This window comes from Myotis myotis, unplaced genomic scaffold (genome assembly GCF_014108235.1).
Source record: "Myotis myotis isolate mMyoMyo1 unplaced genomic scaffold, mMyoMyo1.p scaffold_m19_p_3, whole genome shotgun sequence".
Classification (NCBI taxonomy): domain Eukaryota; kingdom Metazoa; phylum Chordata; class Mammalia; order Chiroptera; family Vespertilionidae; genus Myotis; species Myotis myotis.
Genome location: NW_023416335.1, coordinates 146,148,761 through 146,170,943, shown reverse-complemented (window position 1 = coordinate 146,170,943; position 22,183 = coordinate 146,148,761). Strand labels below are relative to the sequence as shown.

The window sequence follows — 22,183 nt, the reverse complement described above, 5'->3', positions numbered from 1 at the left end:
AGATGTAGTGTCTTGGACAGGGTGGTGGCATGAGAGATGATGAGAAGTGGCTGAATTTTGAATACACACAAGGAAGAGCTGATGGTACTGGATGATCAGCTGAGGTGAGGAATCAAAGAATATTCCTAGTTTTATGCCTGAGCAAGTGAGTGAACTGTTGGTAGTATTGTTTATGGAAGGGCAGTTTGAATCCAAATGTTTTTATTCATTTTTAGAGAGAGAGGAAAGGAGAAGGATAGAGAGAAACATCCATGAGAGAGAAACATTGAGATACATCAATCGGCTGCCTCCCTCCTGGGGATTGAGCCTGAAACCTGGACAGGGAATCAAGCTCGCAACCCTCTGTGCATGGGATGACAACCAACCGAGCTACAGAGGACAATGAAGTACTTGTTAAATTTGAGATATCTATCCTTTTTACCCTTTACCATGATAAGATTTTCAGTAGTCTACATCTTTCAATAATGTGAGGACTCCCTTTTCTATAACTAGTTATTTACAAACTCATTTTCTGCCCCTAGTGAGGATTTTTTCCCTCACTTTAAACCAGTAATTTTTCCATAAGGTACGCAAGAAATTTACCTACACACATTCAACACACAAAACACATACAAGGTGTGGACTGTTTTTCAGTAAAAGCCATCAAAGTGAATAGTTAAAAACACCACTTATCTACAAAATAGGTAAATTTGATCAATATTAGTAATAAAAAAAAATGGACTTTTGATGCAATAGGACAATTTTAAAAAATATTCTATTTACAGTGCTTATTAGAAAACTATGAACATAGCTCTTAACAAATGTTAGCTCATTTAATACCTAGGACCGACCTCTATAGTAGACATTCAACAAGTTTTACAAATTTATTAACAGATTGGACACTAGTAATAGGATAATTTAAAACTTGTTCAACAAGACTTAAATTTATCCTAAATCAAGTTTTCTCAAGAAAGAGTGTCAGTGTATTTTTTCCTAATGCTTCTATCCTACACATTTACCATGAAAATGTTTTATCTCTTTCAGTAAAATATCCAAGCTAACAAAACCGTCAAATTAGACCTGTTCCTTTCTGGAAGTGATTTCTCCAATTTTACCAACTTTTATGCTATTTAAAACGTGTTTTGAGTAAATATGGGGTTGTTAACAATAAGGTCCATCTTTTGGTATTAACAAAGTCCTATATATAAGCAAACTAATGGATAAAGTGGTAATACTTGGTGCAACTATATAAATATATCTGTACTAGAGGCCCAGTGCATGACATTCATGCATGGGGGGGGAGGGGTGTCCCCTCAGCCCAGCCTGCACTCTCTCTCAATCTGGGACCCCACAGGGGATGTCCGCCTGCCGGCTTAGGTCCACTCCCCACAGCTGGCAGTCAGACATCCCCGAGGGGTCTTTAGCATCCCCAGAGAGGCACCCGCCACGGCCACTGCGTTAACCAGCATGAGCCTGGCTTCTGGCTGAGCAGCGCTCCCCCTGTGGGAGCACACTGACCACCCGGGGCAGCTCCTGTGTTGAGTATCTGCTCCCTGGTGGTCAGTGTGCATCATTGTGACCCGTACTTCTGCAATTCAGTCAATTTGCATATTAGGGTTTTATTATATAGGATACACACACACACACATATATATAAAAAACCGTATCTCATTTTTATTATTTTAACTTACGATTCCAAATATCAAGTTATACTTTTAATTTATTAATAGATTAAAATGCTCAGTAATACAATAAATGTACATACATGTACTTATATACTGTATGTATGACATTCAGAGGCGTATTCAGTTTTTTAACATGCTATCTTACAAAGCAGAAGGAAAAGTTCAAAAGGCAGGCAGAACTGTTGGGGAAAAGGTAGGGAAGAATATAAAGAAGTGTTCTTCTCGACCTTTCCTAGCATAAAAAACACGGTGGAGCAGAATGTTTAGTGAGATGAATAACCATGTGAAACATTTTCCACTGGCCACATCACCATGTGGAGTTTAATTTACACAGTATCTAGTAATAGTTCAAAATACACTGCATTCCGTAAACAGGACAAAGACACCTTTTGTTTTATGCTTATATATTTTTTGTTATTTAGGAGCGACAGATAACCCTTTGCCCCTCGGTGGTGTATTTTAAATTGGATTACTGTGAGTTTGTTAGAAGAAAAAGTTGATTTTACAAAAACAAACAAACATGGAAATTCGAAATTTTATTTACTCCGAATCAACTGCACGTAATTTACATTAACAAATTCCATCACTCAAATAGAAATAACAATTTTTACAACCCCAAAACACTCGCGTAGAGGGTCTTTTTAAGCCCCAAATATCCACTAGTAACAAAAAGGGAAGAGTTTACCAATATAAAAGGGAACAGACTGATTACTTCAATGAAAACAAATTTAATTTCACTCTGAGTGGCAATTCTTTTTCTGGAAAGCAGAGACTTTTCATTCTCCTGAAGTTTCCACCAAAGCCACCATAATTTCTCACAGCCCCGCTGACAGCGCAGCCAGTCGTTCGCGGCGAGAGAAAATGCTATAAATCTAACAGCCTGCGCGAGTGCCCCCCAAAGTGCTCTAAAAACCTACTCCCCAATATGTTCCCTCCCACTAAGTTAAAAAAAAAAAAAAAAAAAGAAGGAAGGGTGGTGAGTAGAAAATCGCGGCGGCTGGGCAGAGGGGCACTCACTTCTCCGGAGGCGAGGTGACGCGCTGCGGTCCCTGAAGGGCGCGCCCGGGCCGCGGAGGCTGCGGGGCTGCGGGAGGAAAGCGGGGCGGTGATCCGCGGGCGCCAGGTGCCCGGCCAGGGGGCGTTCCGGGAGGACGCGGGGCGGGGTGTCCACACGTACACAAACACAAACACGCTCCCCGGCCCCGGGAGGGCGGGCCCACGCCACCTCACCACTCCCCGGCCCCGGACCCCGCGGCCCACCGCGCACCCAGGGCCCGTGCCCCCGGGGAACCAACCCGCCCCAAGGGAACTGTAGCGGCCTCAGGCTCCGCTCGCTATAACGGCCGCGCAGAAGCTACGAGCCTCCCGGGGAATCGGAGGGAGACGTGGTGGAGGCTGCGGGCAGAGAGATGACGGAGTGAGGCGCCTCTCCCAGCCACGGTCCAACCCGCGGGAAGCGGTCAACCCGCCCCCAACCTCGTCCGGTCGGCAATCGCCTCTCCCACCTTCCGCCACCGCCTAAGGGAAGCCGGAACGACGGGGGTCACGGTGGGGGTCAGAGGGTAAAGGTCTTGCTCCCAGCAGCCTCCGCGGTGGATACGTCGCCATCTTGGATCCGCGGGACAAGAAAATTCATGCGGTGAGTTTTTGGCAAATTTTCGGAAGTCTGGCAGCGGGGCGCGCGGCTGGGGCGGCGGATTCGGGGCCCCCGCAAGGCGGGGGAATGCCTCGGGGCCGGTCCGGTCGCGCCTGGGGTCCTCGGGCAGCGTCCCGGCCCGCCGCTTCCCGTTGCTTTTGTCTCGGCTCCAATCGAGAGAGGGAGAGCAGAGCGGGCGGGGAGGGGGGGTGGCGGCGGTGGAGGGAGGGAGAGAGGGAGGGGGTGTGTATGGGGAGGGTGGTGGATGGGACGTAAAGCGTCGCGGCGCGGTACTTGGGTCGTTGCAGCAGCAGCAGCAGCTCTGGATCGTAGGCCCGGTCCCCTCGGTGGGCGCTGGGCTTTTCCCTCAGCCTCGGGTCTCACGGGCTCCCGCCAGCGCGAGGAGCCTGCGCCGCGCTGCTTCCTGGGGAAGAAGAGGAGGCAGCGGCGGCGGTGGCCGGGGAGCCCGGGCCCGCTCTAGACGGCGCTGCCGCCTTCCCTTGAGCTGCCGCGGTCCCGGGCTGTTCACATTCTCTCCGTACACGCACATCACCTGCAACTTGTGTGTGTGTGTGTGTGTGTGTGTGTAAGATGGGTGGTATTGGACTAACGGGTCTCGGGAGCCCGCAGGCTCTGGGATACCGAAGGGTTCGGGTGATGGAAGGAGGAGTGCAGCTGTGATGCCTCCTCTGCCGCCGCGCCCGGAGGCCGAAGCCCCCGCCGTGCGGTAGAGACGGAGTCGGGAGGGTCCCGGGCTGGCGGAGGAACCCGGGACGTTGCTGTCTGGGAAGTTGCCGGCCCCGGGTTTCTACTTCCGTCGGGGCCTCCGCACCTTTTGCTGGCTTCGGTCTCACTTAAAAGTTTTACGGAAGAAATGAGTGGAGTTAAAGGCGGCCTTCCTCGTTCTCGTTCGAGGCTGTGTTGTCCGCCTAGGCGAGAAGCCCGGTGACGCTCGGTGACTGGCGATCGTTTCTGAACGCAAGCTGAAGTTTCCTTTAGGGAGAGCATTGCCGGGGTTTAGAATTTGCATTGATTCCAGGCCCCGGGAGCGCGGTGTTGCCTCCGTGAAAGTCCTAACATACGGGTACCACACTCTCGGAAGGAGCCTAAACATCAACTTCCTTTGGGTCCTAGGAGATGCCTGCAACATCCAGAAGACCGAATGCAACACTTTTTTTTTTCTTCTTCTTTCTCTCCGTTTTCATAAAACTGTTGGTCATAAAACTTCCTTTCTTAATCTTCAGGACAGTTTCTAATAAGTATAAGAAAATATGCACTGATAGGAACCCTTAGATTCTTGGTGAAGTGGTAGACGGTATTGAGTTAAAATCTGTTCCTGAGGGAGGCTGTACTTGAATTTAGCTCATAGTTGAACACATTTTCTGTCATGCTTGATATTAGGACTTCTGGAATAAGTGCAACTTTTGGTTTGCCCTTTGAAACAACGTAAGTGGAAGGGGGGGGGCATAGAAATTTGAAAATACTTACGTATTTACATATGTTTATGTTGAGTTATTAGGGAACACTTCCTGTTATTTGACCACATTTGTTTCCAAATGTCCATGAATACATTTCTTCTGCAATTATGGAGGATGACTTTTCTATATTTAAAGGGTTAAGAATCACAGTGGACTGAACTGGTTAAATGTCTATTTAAAATGGTTAGATGTCTACATTCTGAGCTCTTTTTATTGAAATACTTCTAAATGGACCAAGATCTTTAGTAAGCTTTCTATGTTGAACAACTCTAGTTTGTAGTTCTTTTATAATACTGAATCAGAAGGAAAAATTCACTGTAAAAAAGGCAAAACTTCTGCACTTCTTTCTTGACTTCATAAGATCCTCATTTAATTTTTAAAAGTTCATTTTCTATCATTTTTTTTCCTGAGGGCTTGAATTGCAGTGACTTCTGTGAATACTTTGTGTATTAGAAAGGAGCTGAGAAACTTTCACAGTTTTTTGTATCCTAATTAATGCTGTACCCATAAAAATGAATTAATGGAGGTATCATTTGTTGGCAGAACCCTTTTATTCTAAGTATACTATGTAGAGCTATCTGTAACCCAATATGGTAACTCTTGGGGAATGAGAATTGCCTGCATATTTAACCAAGCAACAAATACAACCTCTAAAACATTTTCAGTTTCTATAATACTTTCGTTTTAAAGTAAACTTACATGGTGGAAAAACAAGGGCAAAATTTATAGATATGAGTGACATATCTCTTTCATTTGAAAAGTACTTGATCTTGAAGATAAAATGAAACTAGTTCTCCCAAAGAGAACTAATTACCTATGTTTATACTTTAGAACTTTGGATATTTAATTCACTTTATTATTTTTGGGAGCTACTTTACAGTTAGCTATAACTTGAAAATTCTGTTTATTCAAAAAGTAAATAAATACTTTAGATTTATGAGTAGATTTTTCTAGAAGTACTTCTAGCCCAGTTTTGGTTTTTATCTCTTCAGTAGACAGATATTGATATTAAAAGTACTTGTACTTGGGGGGAAAAACTTACAGATTTTTTTTTTTCCCCACAATCTTTGGGGAGTTATAGTATTTCCCTTTTTAGTGACAAATTTGCTTCATAACATTTTCTGATACTATAGAAAAATAAAGAAAAGGTAGGTTTGGTTCATGGAGGCATATGAAATAATGAGTGTAACAGACTAGTAAGGAAGTTAACAAATTTTTTGCTCTTTGTCTTAAAATTTTTAAGTATAGAAAGTTCATTCTATTAGGATTACATAAAGTCAAACTTTCCATGTGCTTGCTTAAATAAGCATGTGAAGACAACTTACGTAAATAGTGATACAATCTTAGCAGAAGATACTACTAAATAAGATTTTATTTGTTACATAGACTTCTAGTGGATTTTGCAATACAAAGAAGCAAAAGAAACCAAGGTACCAGGTAGGGCAGTTTTACAGACAGAGTTACTCTGAGTTACACTGTAATGTTTGAATAGAATTATATACAAGATTGATGTCAAGGGATCCAATACTGTGATAGGAGTCATTCTGGTTTATTATACAGGTGACTGTCCTTACGAAGGATGATTTCTGCCTGTGATACTTAAATGAATTTCAGTGTGACTTTGACCAGATATTTTAAAAAGAGCTATATACTAAAATTGATGTCTCGTAGAAAGTCTGTCTTTGAAAAGAAATAGAACAGACATTAGGATTTTGAGTTTTTAGAGTTATTTTATCATTTTTTACCTTGGTTTTGTTCATTGAACCTTTTCTTCAATTTAAATAGTATGTATACACACACACACACACACATATATATATTATCTTGTTACTTTAGGTTTTTGTGGGTTTTCTATTTTAACTTGACTTCCTTTTTTTAAACTTTAAAGACTCCTTTCTTATGACAAGTCACACGGATGTGGCTGTTCATTTATTTACTTTATCTATAAGAATGACCTAGAAAAATAATTTCCAACAGCTTGTTCTCTGATACAGATGCAAATTTCCAGGTATATCATTTGGGGGTATGCTTTATTTGGAACTAATAAAATGGTTTGTAATATTTTTTTTTTGTAAGACCCATACCTTACATAATATGGAAATGCAAAATGAATTATCTAGGAGGGAAAAGAAAATTTCCCTTTTCTGAATACACTTTAATGTGCTAGATATGCTTAGATTCAGGATCCAAGTCTGTTTATATACTAGATATTTTGGACATGTTTGCAACTTACTATGAAAGTGTTCCTCTTTTTTTTTCTTTCAGGTGAATGTATTTAGGTGTGTATGGAGGAGGGATATTTTTACTATCTCTTCTCTGTTGTTTTACAGACTTCTTATTCTTCAAAACTCTATTCAGGTGTCGCTTTCTTTTTTATACATTCATATGAATTTATTTTTTATTGTTTAAAGTATTGGTGTTGCTTTCTTAATGAAAATTTAGCTGGCACCCATACTGTTTTTATTGAACATGTCATACTGTATTGTAATTTACTGTCCAACCCCATTATCCACTATAACCTCCACTGGACTGTAAGCACCTAAGAGGTAGTACTTGTCCTGTTTATCTTTACATTTCTAGTATTTTCTCTAGTGCACAGTGCTTAGTAGGTATCGATAAAGATGCAATAAACAGAACAGGTGCCAGATTGTCCTTTGACACTTAATGCTGTCAGAGTGCTCTGCTTCCCAATCTACATATCAGACTGGTTGGAAGGGGATGGGAGAAGGCCATCCTGCATTCCTTCACTTCTTTGAGTCCTTACAGTTTTGTTTCTGAATTATCTATGGAAAAGAGATAACCAGCTTCTTAGAGAAATGTGTGTAGAGTGCGTGCAGGACTAAGGGAAGGATGTTAGTAATAAAGTGCTTCTGGCAGAGTGTTTAGATCTATATATCTTACTGTATTTTGTATGGCTAAGGTCACTAAGGTCATTGGTTGAAGGAGATATTTTGTATTTATAGTTACATGGTGACATATATTTACCATTGCTTAACCATGTTCATATATAATATATATGCTATTTTAACTTTCTAAAATCTGAGAAATTGCAGTTCAAGATAAACCTGGCCTTTAAGAGTTTGAATAAGAGATTATACACCAGTTTTATCCCTCCCTCCCTTTTTTTGAGATATAGAAATCAAAACAGGGTAATGACTCCCAGTTGTATTTAGAGGAGATGCTAACATTTAACTTAGATTTTAGAAATCATGCTTTTTGTTTTTGCTTATATATTTTTCAGAGACTTTATAATTACTAAAAACTGCTAAAGATACAGAGAGGGTATTTATTATTTTTTTTTAATTTTTTAATTTTTCAGAGAAGAGAGAGAGAGAGAAACACATTGGTCAGTGGCCTCCCACATGCGCCCCAACTAGGGATTGAATCTGCAACCTAGGTATGTGTCCTGACTGGGAATTGAACCCACAACCTTTTGGTGTACGTGATAACGTTCAACCACTGAGCCACCCAGCCAGGGCAAGAGGGTATATTTTTAAAAATAGAACTCGATTCATTACTCAGGACATCAATCCTTTCTCTGCTTTTGCTGAATTGAAGTATCTTTTCTGATGTGAGAGTACATAAGAATGCACACTTAGTAAATTTTTACTTTGCCAAGGAATGATAAAATAAGCAAGAGAAAATTATGTGTCCTGGCAGTTTAGGTAGCAATGAGTAGATCTGCTTTCCTCCCCCCCCCAAAAAAAATTGATACACAGTTTTTTAATTTGTATATTTGGATGTTGAAACATAACTGCATTTTGTTTCAGCATCTGGACAAAATGTAATGACTGATTATGTAATACACTGTATTTGGGAGAGGAACATTTGGTTTTCTGTCATCTGGCAGGAGTGTGTATTTGTATTACTTTTTACATTGTAAATTATAATACTTCTACATACAATTTTGTATTTAATTTTTGGCTTGTAAAAGTCTTTTATAGATTGGTCAAATAATATTCCATAAGTTTACCATGCCATTCAAAGTACCTGATTCCTTTTGGCTTAATTTTAGTATTTAATATTTTAAAAATGATTTACAGCTTGCAAAATACTTTCCTTCATCTCAGTTTTATATGGTTGTCATTTTGATGTTAATTTTAAAAATAAAGTTAAATTATTATTATTATTTTTGTTTTGTGTTGTTCATCCTCACCTTGAGGATATTTTTTTCCACTGCTTTTTAAAGAGAGTGGAAGAAAGGGGGGGAAAGCGGGGAGAGAGAGAGGAAAGTGAGAGAAAGAAATATAGATGTGAGAGAGACATGTCGATTGGTTGACTGGGCCTGGATGGAACCTGTAACTCAGGTATGTGTCCTTGACCAGTAATTGAACCCAAGACCCTCCTTTACACAGGCTGACATGCTAACCACTGAGCCAGGCTGGCCAGGGCAAAATAAGGTTAAATTTTAACATTAACATAAAGGTCAGACAGTCAAGCTGCCTTGATTACTATGACAATTCATAATTGGGAATGAAGGAGGCTATTTTATCCTTAGACTGGACTCAGCATCTAATACCTTTTTCACTCAGTGCTACTCTATATGTCGGTGTAAGTAGAAGGTTTGTTTTTGTTTTAACATCGTCTTGCAGATTCAGAATAATTTAATTAAAATAATAACAGGAGTTTGAAAGAGGAGTAGTAGGAAATTTTTGTTTAAAGCTTGACTTTCTGGCAAAATACATCAGCTGTTCATATATTTAAAGATATAAAATTTATTAAGAAACACCAAAACTTTAAGTAATAATTCTGTTGTAATGACAATAGGTAATCACACTCATGCCACATTTTCTAAATTTACTTATTGCCCAATTATTTTGCAGGAAGATTATGTGCTGAGCAGATATGCCTTGAGGTTTGCCTTGATTTAATGCACAGAGTAGTGCTTCAGGAGTGGAGTTTTTATAATTTTATGTGTGAGCATGTCTGTTTTTTGATTAGAAAAAATTGAGCTGTAACCTTTCTAATCTATACACATTTGTGAGAAATTATAGATAGACTCATAGACATGTCAAGCCAAACTTTATTTGAAGTCTATAGCAAAACTACTTAACCTGGCAGCAGAGATAGCAGTTTTCAAAGTGTTTAAATTTGATGTACAGTCATAGGCTACATTTTGTCATTTTGGTCAATGATGGACTGCATATGCAGCAGTGGTCCCGTAAGATTATAATGAAACTGAAAAATTCCCGCACAAATCCTGAATTCGTAGCACAGCACATTACATCACATGGTGATGCTGGTAGTCATATAAAAGTATAGCACATACATCTACAGCAGTGAGCAACAGTAGGTTTACAGTTGTTCATATGGAAAATAATATAATAATAAATAATACAAGAATAAACTTTTCCATGTACTCAACTACATGAAACCTATTATTGTCCCAACCCTGTATGTACAATACATAATACTTAATAATAACTGTGTTAGTGGTTTGTATATTTACTGTATTATACTTTTTATCATTATTTTAGAGTTACTCTTTCTACTTATAGAAAAAGTTTGCTGTAAAATAGTGTGCCATGTTATGCCAGCAGTAGTCTCATGTTTATTGCATCTTTTCATTGCATTATTTTCTCTTGTGTTTGATTTAATGTTGCATTGTTTTGTACATTAATGTGCTATACGGGTTTGTAGGCTAGGAACAGTAGGCTATATGCCATATAGCCTAAGTTTGTACTAGACTATACCATCCAGGTTTGTGTAATTACACTCTATAATCTCACAAAAATAATAGCCTAATGGGGCATTTCTCATAATGTATCTTTTTGTTAAGCCACACATGACTGTATAATATGCTTTTTTGTTCTGTATGCGTGTAAATCACACATTCTAAAATAGATGTGTGTATCCTATATAATAAAAGGATCATATGCAAATTGACCCTAACAGCGGAACGGCCAGAACAACTGGTTGCTATGACACGCACTGACCACCAGGGGCAGACGCTCAATGCAGGAGCTCCCCCCTGGTGGTCAGTGTGCTCCCACAGGGGGAGCTCCGCTCAGCCATAAGCTGAGCTGACGGCTGTGAGCTCAGCGGCTGTGGTGGGAGCCTCTCCCGCCTCCTTGGTAGTGCTAAAGATGTCCAACTGACAGCTTAGCCATCAGTCGGACATCCCTTGAGGGCTCCTGGGCTGCCAGAGGGATGTCTGATTGCCAGCCCAGGGAACGGGCCTAGCTGGCAGGTGGACATCCCTGGAGGGGTCCCAGACTGTGAGAGGGCGTAGGCTGAGCTGAGGGACTCCCCTAGTGCACAAATTTTCGTGCACCAGGCCTCTAGTGTATATATATAAAACAATTATGGTCCAGTGCTTCAGGGAATTTGACCTCTTAGGGTATTTTAAAGCATAGCTTGAAACCACTGGACTTGGTCTCTAAGGTCACTTCCAACCTAAAATCTGTGTTTTTAAAAAAGAGTTCTTTCTGCAGATGCAAAATTTATAGAATTTACTTGTTTTTAGTAGCATTTGGATACAAATTGTTTAAATTTAAATTTTAGGTTCTACTGGTTGGTTGTTAGAATTCTAGCTGTTTCCAACTAAATCCTTTAGTAATTGTTTATTCTCTTGTGGGCATTTCGGTTGTGCTGGATATATATGATAGTGAATAAGACAAGTCTGCTTTCATGGAGCTAATATATCTTAGAGGGGGAGATATAACATAAACATGCAAACAACTAAACAATTTTAGATAGTGATAATTATGATGAAGAAAGTAAAGCAGATAAGAGTATAGCAGTTGATTAGGGCTGAAGGATGAGACTATTTTAAGTAGGGTATTGAGGGAAGACCTCTCTAGAGATTGCATTTGAGCAGAAACCTAAAAAGGAGAAAACCATGCAAAAATCTGGGTGATTGTTTTCCAGGCAGAAAAAATAGAAGGCTCCGAGAGGGGGTCAAGTTTTGTATGTTTGATGATAAGTTGTTTTATAAACAGTTACTTAATGCTTTCTACCGAAATAGGAGTGAATTGTAAAGGGGAAAAAGAAAGATGATTAAGACATAATTCTTGTCTTAAAACTGCTGAAAATATTTTGGTGGATCCAATAATTCGTAATAAATTTTATGAGAGCTATAGGGAGGAGGGAATATTTTTCATTTAGAGTCTATAAAAATGTTTCCCGGATCCGGTGGAATTGGGGTCTTAGTGGAAAATTATAAAGAAGAACAAACTAAAACTTTGCATAGACTTATAAAACCTTTTTTAAGAGTTGTTTTTTTTTTTTAGTTTTGCCAAGTTTTAGATAGTAGTTTTTTTCTTAGAAATTGATTAGTAATGATTTTCATGTTCAATCAGATTTCTTTGAACAGTCCAATAAATGTTACTGTTTGCCATGCCCTATTATAGGTGCGCTGAATAATTCTTCACGTTTACTTTTTAAGGTGCATGCTGTGGATATATATGCTAGAATAGAGCGGTCTTGCTTGAGAGAGTTAATGTGTTGATTTTAGGGAAGTGGCCTTTGAACTGGGTTTGAAAGGATGATTTGGAGTTCACTAGGTTGGCGAATGTACAGAATCGGCATTGCATATAAAAAAAGCCTCAGAGAATATACTGGATTTGGAGAATGGTTAAGTAATTTGCTCTAATTTTTTTTCTTTGTGTTTTTTGTTGATAATCCTCACCTGAGGATATTTTTTCTTGTTGATTTTTGGAGAGAGTGGATGGAGGGGTGGGGGGAGAGAGAGAGAGACAGAGACAGAGGGATGTGAGAGACACACATGGATTGGTTGCCTCCTGGACATTCCCCAATTAGGCCCAGGATTGAACCTGGAACCCAGGTACGTGCCCTGGACTAGGAATCAAATAGGAGTCAAACCTTGACCATTTGGTTCTCTGGCTGCCGCTCTAACCACTGAATACACTGGCCAGTGCTTTTTGTTAAATTCTTTTTTTTTTGTTTTTTAATATATATTTTATTGATTTTTTACAGAGAGGAAGGGAGAGGGATAGAGAGTTAGAAACATTGATCAGCTGCCTCTCGCACACCTCCTACTGGGGATGTGCCCGCAAACAAGGTACATGCCCTTGACCGGAATCAAACCTGCGACCTTTCAGTCCACAGGTCGACGCTCTATCCACTGAGCCAAACCAGTTAGGGCTTTGCTAAATTCTTGATGGAGTTCTGAGACCTCATGAGAAGTTGGTTGAAGGAATGGATTTGCCATAGTGTGAGAGACTTTCTTAAAGTATGAGTAATAACCAAATTTTTATTTTAACAATTCACGTGATAATCAAATTTGTGCTTCAGGGGCAGATTTTAGATTCCAGAGTTGACTTATAATTAAAATTCAAGCTTGATGATGTAATATAGTGTATTTGTGAAATTCTTGAAGAATTATTTTCTCTCCATTAGTGAGTATTTTGTATTCATATTGGCAGGTTTGGGTTTTTTTTATTTATTTAACTGTATAATTTCGAAACTTTCGTTTCTGTTTTCCAGAGAACTTGTTACATATATACACCAATGCTATTAGTTCAAAGTTTTACATTAATGGGTGGAATTCATTACATAAGTTACAGGGCAGGCAAATTTTGAATGTTGTTATTTGACATTATTTGTAGACTTGAGATTTAACATTACTTGGATAAATTAGAATAATACCAAAAACTCTAAATTAATGACATAATCGTTTATAGGAGCTGATACTTATATATTACTAAAAGTGCTTATTTTGCAGTGCTAAGGTGTGTATGTGTTATTTCCAACACTATATAACCCAGCGGTTCTCAACCCTTTGGGGGTCGAACGACCCTTTCACAGGGGTCGCCTAAGACCATCGGAAAACACATATATAGTTACATATTGGTTTTGTGATTAATCACTATGCTTGAATTATGTTCAATTTGTAACAATGAAAATACATCCTGCATATCAGATATTTACATTACGATTCATAACAGTAGCAAAATTACAGTTATGAAGTAGCAACGAAAATAATTTTATGGTTGGGGTCACCACAACATGAGGAACTGTATTAAAGGGTCGCGGCATTAGGAAGGTTGAGAACCACTGAATAACCCTTAATTATGCATTTATTTTAGGTTGCTAGCATTATTTGTTAATTCTGACATACAAAAAAAGAACCCAAATGCATGTTTTTAAGTGGAAGGAATTGATTCCTTAAGAATGCAGTTTGAGCAAATTACTACTTTGAATAGCATGCATTATATAGTATTTTTTTACTAGAAAAAGTAAATGATTCTATCATGATGACTTGGAGTTGCCCAGCTTGCCTAATTGTCTATTTGGTTCCTTTTTGACTTAACAAAATGGAGCTACTTACAACTATTTCCTATTAAAGAGAGTTATATTGTGTTGGAATTTTACATGATGTTGTTAAAGTCTTTGGTAGCAGCTATGGAACTGGAATTACCGTTGTACTGCTTTTAATTAGCTGTGTGACTTATCTTTTCTAAACTTAAGTGTTCTCATTCAAAAATGTGGATAAACAACAATACTTACCTCCTAGAGTTGACTTAAGGAATAAAAGGCTTTTGTGGGTTGTGTGAGGTTTTCTTCTTTTTTTTTTTCTTTTTTTTTTTTTTTTTTTTTTTTTTTTGAGTTTGACTTGCTACGTAAAGATGAGCTTCTGAGGCAAATGAGAATTAGCCACAATTTATTTCATAGAGTGAACTATGGTCTTTTTGTTCCAAGTTTGTAAATGTAAACAAGAAGGATGCAGGTTTGTTCTTAAGTATCTAGGCATGTTTTTCCTACCAGGAATTTTGTTTAGATGACATTGTGTTAAGTACTATGTGTAGTATTTTGAGTAACATAAAATACATCTTAGCATTACTCTCATGGCACATAAGAGGCATTTAACAACCTAATGGGTGGAGCATTGGCTTGGGATTCAGTCAGACTTGTGTCAACCAGTTACAACCTGAGTTATGTTGCATTATGGATAGCAAGTTTGGTTTTTTTTCTATGCCTCTTTTCCGTATCCTTAAAATGAATACAATATCTCCTTTTAGGCTCTTCAGAGAGTTAAATACAATCATATAAAACACCTGACAATAGGCTCTTAGCACTCTTGGTTCCCATCTCTTTTCCTTTATGCAGAGGAAATATTCCAAAATTCTGGAGGAAGTTTAGAGGAAATTCTTAACATAGCTCCTATCACTTAATTTTTGAAAGTTGAGAAAGTTGGGTCATTTATTTACATTTGAGTATATACTCATTTTAAATGAATAAATACTATATTATTTTGGAAAGACACCATACTTGGATTCAGAAAATGGGTTTTATTTAGACTCCATGAATTTATTAGCTATGTCCCTGGGCACATCTGTTAATATTTAAGGACCTCAGCTTTTTAGTCATTTATACCTCATAGTGTTCCTGATGATAATTGAAGTAATGAAAGTAAAAGTGCTTGGTTAACTGTAAATTATGTGAGAGTGTTATGGTGATGATGCCTTATTATTAGTGGTTGTAATGAAACTAGTAGTTTCTTAAGTTGTGTGATTCATTTATTCATTTTTTACCTTGTGCTACTGCTGCATTTATGTGGTTTGCCCTTTATTAAATTAAATATCTGGCTTATTGGTTTTGGGGGAGGGGGGATGTGAAGAGGGAGAAAATGATTCTGCTATGATAATCAGAATAGACCAATTGATATTGATATTTTTGCTTGCTGAAGTCCTGATATTTTCTGTGTGTAATATATATAGATAGGAATAGCAGGAAGTTGGCCTCATCTTCATTCTGTCATTAGGATGAAAGATTGTAAATATTCCTTGGGTTCTTCCAAATTTTTGTAGCGGTATTTGTGTGCTTTCTCTTTAGCATTCTTAGCCGGACATTTTTCTTGACATCATTCCTATTTTTCCTTACAAATGAAATTAATTTGTAATTTATAATTAGAGTATTGAGAATGTCAGTGCAATAGTTTGAAAATATTCTTTGTACTTTGTTTATGTAATGTGAATAACTTTCACTGTTTTTTTTTTCCCCCTCCCTTAAATCTCTTAAGATCTCATGCCTACTGAACCTTTTGAAGCATTAAAGTACATACCATATTAGGAAAGCAGAGTAGTACTAAGTAGCTGCAGTAGCAAAGTAAGAAAAGTGAATCACAGAGCGATGAATTTGGAAAATGATTGTTGTACATTGAAGGAACCCTTATAAAATCTAGTTACTGATATGTGCTTGTGAAGTCTGCTGATTAATCTCATATTATTAAAAAGCTGCTTTCACATAAAATGCTCTTTTCTGTTTATACTTTCACATACTAAAACTCTAGAAACTAGAATTGTGCTACCCTGAATCCTCAGGTTGTTCCTCCATTTTTTTCATATTAACTAAGGCAAATAATTTAAAATATAATAAAGACAACTCACTCATACCAGTAAACTTATTTATAAAACTTACACTTACAATATAAAACTTGTAAACTTCTAGGAGATCTGCATATCCTGGTCACGATATGCCCCTTTGTAATTTTTGATGGTTTTAATAATGATTGTCAGGCACGGCAGTATGCTCATGTGTCAGATGTGATTTATGTTCATTATGTTTACTGTTTCTAAGAAAAAGATAATTTTTTAACACATTTGGAAAAGGTTTAATAATAAAGGCTTTTTGCTGAAATTAACAAGAGGTAATTAGAGAATTCATTCTTCAGAATAGTCTACATCCTAAACTGTATAGTTAAATGGCTTTTATTTTTAATTGTATATGTCAGCCTTGGGCAAATGTACTTGCTAAAATCTTAAGCCATGGCAAATATACGTATTTTCGCTTTTACAAAATTGACTGTTGGTTTTAATACTATTTCAGAAAAAGTTTATCTTTATTTCTAATATGTCGATTAGCACAGAAAAAGAGGTTAAGTTCCTTTGATTTCTAGCATTATTCAGTTTTAGTCTTCATTCCATCACTGGATCATATATGGAGATCAAATCAGTCATGCTCACTGATGTGTATTTGAAGCCTCATATAGGGACTGGCAAGTATTTGTTGAATGTATGAAAGGTTATTTTCCAAAGCTTTTAATATTTACTTGCTTTTTTCTTATACCAAGGCTGTGCCAGTTTACATTTTCACCAGTTATGTGTGAATTGTCTTTTTCATTTTATTGTCAATGGCACTGATTACAGTTGTGTGGGGGAAAAAAGTCCTGAATTTTAAAAATGTAAGCTTATAACTTGAAAATTTTGTATTTTTTGTTTTTCTGAATAGTGAATATTTTTTATTATTTTGTGTTCTATGTGTTTTCTGTTTATAGCTTTTATTTTAATAAGAATAAGAATAAAATGACAGTTATCCTGATTCTGGTCCCCTCCCAAATCATTCTGTTTCCTTGGGGGGGAGGGGGAGTTTAATATCACACGAATATGAAGTGAGATTAACATAAAGAAGTACTACACCAAAATTGAGCACAAAGCAGGTCAGACTGGATAAAATAACAATGTAAATGGTTAAGAGGATTTTTGCCTAATTTAATTTACTGTATCAACACTAAAAAATGTAGCTCAGATGTTATGTTAAATGTTAAATTGGATTTATTTTTTTACCATTTTCTTAAGCATATGCTTAAGAGGCCTTCAATTTGATATTCATGGATGAACTTGAAAAGAATAAGTTGTTTGCTAATGGGGGGGTAGACAAAATAATGTTAAACTACTGTATTAGGTACTTTCTATATGTTATTTATTCATTCGACAATTATTTAACTTCTATGTACCAGGTACTGTTCTAAGAAAATATAGAGTGTACAGAGTAAGAAATAAAAGATGGTATGGCAGACAGTGGTAAGGGTATAGAGAAAAGAGACCAAGGGAGTATGAAGTATATACACCAAGCATGTCAAACTCAAAGACTAACACGAGCCAAATAAGGTTTAAGTTTATGTGAGCTGCAGAAAAAACAGTTTCAATTTTCATAGAAACGTAGATTTATTTTGATAGAGACATGCTGAATACAAAGGGCTGAAATAAATGAGTAATCGTGAACATAAAATAATAGAACATTTTATTTTATTTTTTTTAAATCTTTAAATTCTTTATTAGTTAAGGAATTACAAATGTGCGAACATTTTAATAAAAATTAATATTTTTTTCTTGAACATTAACTTACCAGACACTGAATAATTGCACAAATTAATAAGCGTAACACAAATAAACCTATTTTTCTTTTTCTCCAAAAGCAAAATATTTCCTGTTGCGCACACCAAACAAGTCAGTCCAAGACTAATGATGTGGCAATTAGCTGCTAAAATATTTGTTGCTAGTATTAGTGAAGAGAAATGGTGCACCTGCGCATAAGGGAAATGAATGCAACATTATTATAGTAATCAGTCATTAGTGAATGTTATAGTTCGTTAATGATTATATATAACAGTTTATTGTAAAAAACGAAATTTTTATTAAAACATTTCTTACATACCATTATATTGGCTGGGCTGCAAAAATATTCGTTGTGGCCCACAGGCCACGAATTTGACATGCTTGATATACACAGTGTGGCAAAAGTAGGTTTATAGTTATTCATATGTAAAATAATACAATAATTAATAAATAATAATACAAGAATAAACCGTGTTTCACATACTTAAGCCTACTTTTGCCCCATCCTGTATATGAGATTCAGATTTAAATTGGCTGGTCATGGAATTTCTCCTCTAGAAGGTGATTTTGTACGACTGTCGTGAGGCAGCAATTCTGTGCATATCTGGGAGAAAGGGGTTCCAGGAAGGGAAGACAACCAAGAGCAAATGTCCGTGAGAGAGGGTGTCATAGGATTTGATATCTTATGATTGGAAAATCACAAGGATGTCTATGTGGCTGGAGTGAAATGGGAAAGAAGGGGAGATGGCTATAGAAAAGGAGGTAGGGGGCCAGAGGCAAGTCAGGAAAGATTTTATAAGCCATCACAAGGACTTTGACTTTTGCTCCGAGTAAAGTAATCTCATATATACTCTTCACAATTGTTATACAAAGTTAGCCAAATTCTTCCCATTTTAATAAATGTTCTATAGAATAACTTGTGCAAATAACTTCTCCAAGGTCATATAGCTAATGAGTGGCAGAATGAAGATTTTTTTTTAGGTCTTTGACTTCAAAGCTTGTGATGTGTGTGTGTGTGTGTGTGTTTTTCATTACACTATCATTCTTGCTCAAGCCTACTTCTAGAGATTTTACTTTTTTTTTCTTTCCTTAAACCAGGATCGGTAGTGTGGCGCCAGGGTGAGTTCATTCACTTGTGTATGACTCGGGGGCGGGGCAAGGGCGGAAGACTCAGAAAACAATTATCTTACTGCAGTATTCATTCAGGTATTTTACGTTATACTAGTGTCCCAGTGCATGGATTCGTGCACATTGAAAGGAAATTAATTAGAAGAAATATTTTAATATCGCTCTTCACCTCTTGCTAATGAAAAGAAAATAGGATTCTACCACGTCTCCTCTCTACCTGCTCCAGGACTTCTGTGAGGATCAAATGAGATGAGGCACGGGAAAACCCTTCACAGACATTTGGTTAAAGTGTGAGATGTTTGCACCTGGCTATGAAGCAAGTCCTGTTACTTGGCTGAAGAAACTCCAAGGATGCTAGTCACTAGGGAGAGGAAGCCAGGCGTTGCTAGGTGACGGCATTACCTGGCACCCACAGCCACTGTTTCCGGGCTGAGCTAGGCTATGGGCCACATTTTGTGTCATGGGGTCTTGCTCCGGACTGGTGGCGGGCCTGTGTCCCACTTGAGGGAAGCTGAGTGTTGGTTTGTTGGTGCCAGGTCTGTGGTGCCGTTTATTTTTAAATGGCCAGTGCGCGTCATGGCAGCTCCTGCATTGAGTGCCCCCTGGTGGTCATAGCTACAAGTCGGACTGACAGACACTTAGCCTTTCATATATATGGAGATATCATATTTTTAAACATGCTAGTTTTGACCCACTGGTTGATTTTATGGCCCACTATTAGAGTTCATAGTTTGAAAATCACTGCACTATGTTTCTTTTGCAATGCCAGAAGTCACCAGATTTATCAACTGCTCTGAGTTATGATACTGAGAGTGGCAGCTTTCTTTACTTAGGACTAGTTCTTTAGTTGAGAAGATATAATTCAATTACTAGATTATAAAAAGTATGTACATAACATTTGAAAGTTCATATATGATTTAAATTCCTTGCAGAAAAACTCCAACTTAGTAAGGAAACTTTAATTTGGTAATAAGAAGGCAGGTTGTCTACATGGTTTGAATACCCCTTCAGACTATGATGTAAATTTTGTTTTAAATTATTATACTTATTTTAAAGAATTTAAACAGAAAAGAATAGTCTGTCACAGGGATTGGCAAACTATGACTGCAGGCCAAATTTGGCCTGCCACCTTCTTTGGTAAATAAAGTTTTGTTGAAATACAGTCACGTCTCACCTGTTTATATATTGTCTGTGGCTTCTCTTGTGCTATAATGCAGAATTGGCTAGTAACAACAGAGACTGTTTGGCCTGCAAAGCCTAAAAATATTTACTATCTGGTTGGCCCTCTATAGAATAAGTTTGCCAACTCCTGGTCTATTGCATGTATCCACATATTTGCCATTTTTTATATTTTTTATTCTTGAAATTCTAAGTTTCCTACTGGCATTATTTTTCTTTGTCCAGAGCAATTTCCTTTAGAACAAGTCTGCTCATAATGAATTATTTTAGTTTCCTTTCATCTGAAAATTTATTTCACCTTCATTTTTTTTTTTAAGAATGAAACTTATTTTGTTTTTAATTCTTACTAATTTTAGAGAGAGTAGAAAGGGTGGGGTAAGGGGGAGAGAGACAAACAGACATCATTTTGTTGTTTTACTTATTTATGCATTCATTGATTGATTCTTGTATGTGTCCTCACCAAGTGTTGACCCCACAGTTAAGACCAACCAACTGAGCTACCTGGCCAGTGCGATTTCACCTTTCTCTATCTATCTCTCTGTCTGTCTGTCTATCTATCTATTACCTATCTATCTTGATTTTAGAGGGAGAGGAAGGAGGGCAGAGAGAGAGAAAAACATCGAGTTGCCTCTAATACCATGTCGACCAGGGATCAAACCCACAACCTGGGCATGTGTCCTCATCATAATGGAATCAGCTACTTTTTGGTGCATGGGACGATGCTCAACAGAGTCACACCAACCAAGGCCACCTTCATTTTTGAAGGATACTTTTGTTCCATCTAGAATTCTGAGTTGACAGTTCTTTTCTTGGTAGATTTGAGTAGTAGCAACAACCTTCTTTATGCTGTTCACAGACTCTCCAGTTTTTCACAGTCCCTGCTTTCTGTTTCCTTGACATTGATACCAACTGTTATTTGAAACCAACACCTTACTATTGCACTTCTTATCGTAGATCAGGAGGAAAGTAAAATTTTCACCTTACCCATGTCTCTATAAAGTGGAAAAAAAAACAGATGAAGGTGCATGTTTTAAGAAAAATGGGAGAGACCGCTTATTTTAATAACATTGGTAATATTCAGATGTTTGGAATGTTTCTATGGATTCAGTATGCAAAGAAAGTCTCACCTATTTGTTTTCTGACGTCTTTTTCAGCATTTGAATTGGCATGTCATGCTATAGAATTCATTTTCAAAATGCTTTAACACCTCAACCCATCGTTTTCTTTTTCAAACTAGCTCTTTCTGTGTAATTTATTTCTTTCCCTAATAACCTTTTGGCATCTATTTGCAGAGTTGTCTCTGTCCTGTTCTGCTTTCTTATAGCCAAATCACATCTAAGTTGATTTAGCTTTGTATTATGAGCCAAAAAATTTGGATTCTGTTTTCTCTGGTTCTATCACTACTAAGCTCTGTGAGTGACCTTGAACAAGGCACTTGCTTCCACCAGACCACAGTGTGATCTGAGGCTTTTTCCAGTTCTTAAAGTACTGTGCTTTCTGTTAACTCTCTACAGACAACCTAACCCATGAGCTGATAGTCTAATCCAGGTGTTCTTACCCTGTTTTGGGTCATGAACCCCTTAGGTTTTCTGGTGATGCATGTAGACCCCTTCTCAAAATAATATTTTAATTATGCAAAATTAAATACTTATCAAGATACCAGTTATATTAGAATACAATTTTTTAAATATCAAATAAATAAATTCAATAATGTGCATATCAACAGAGTCAAGTGATGCAGTAATTTTTGAACTAGTAATGAGCCTAAATTAAAATTTGAAATTTAGCAACCAAAGTGATATGAAAATATCTGTGGTTTCTACTAGTAACAAAATCACAAGTGCAGGTAATGCCACTATTACATCTTATTTACATTTTAGTTAAAGAAATACTTAATTTCAATTAGAGATTAATAAAATAAAGATGTGATTATTTTCCTGTTCAAATTCATGCACCCTCTGCATTCAATCAATAGACTGAGGATTTGTAGAAGCCAAGTTAAGAACTATTCTTATCAGT

The 22,183-nt window shown here is 37.5% G+C and overlaps 1 protein-coding gene and 1 long non-coding RNA gene across 10 annotated transcripts in view; one reads left to right on the top strand and one right to left on the bottom strand.

Annotated features, from left to right (window-relative positions):
* The window catches only part of LOC118651380, a 107,742-nt gene extending 104,931 nt beyond the window's left edge, over window positions 1–2,811 (bottom strand). For 2 of the 5 annotated variants that reach the window (XR_004966225.1, XR_004966220.1), the window contains exon 1: window positions 2,682–2,805. This is a non-coding gene — a long non-coding RNA (uncharacterized LOC118651380). Of the gene's footprint in view, window positions 1–2,681 lie in introns of all 5 variants that reach the window. The other 3 variants (XR_004966221.1, XR_004966222.1, XR_004966224.1) reach the window with 2 other exon arrangements.
* A 105-nt stretch (window positions 2,812–2,916) lies between these two features.
* CNOT2 (CCR4-NOT transcription complex subunit 2) overlaps window positions 2,917–22,183 on the top strand; it is a 118,621-nt gene continuing 99,354 nt past the window's right edge. For 3 of the 5 annotated variants that reach the window (XM_036300494.1, XM_036300484.1, XM_036300486.1), the window contains exon 1: window positions 2,923–3,303. Coding sequence is in view for 2 of the 5 variants with exons in the window: in XM_036300484.1 (XP_036156377.1) it covers window positions 3,299–3,303 (5 nt within the window). In the remaining 3 variants the exon portion in view is untranslated. Of the gene's footprint in view, window positions 3,304–22,183 lie in introns of all 5 variants that reach the window. The other 2 variants (XM_036300495.1, XM_036300499.1) reach the window with 2 other exon arrangements.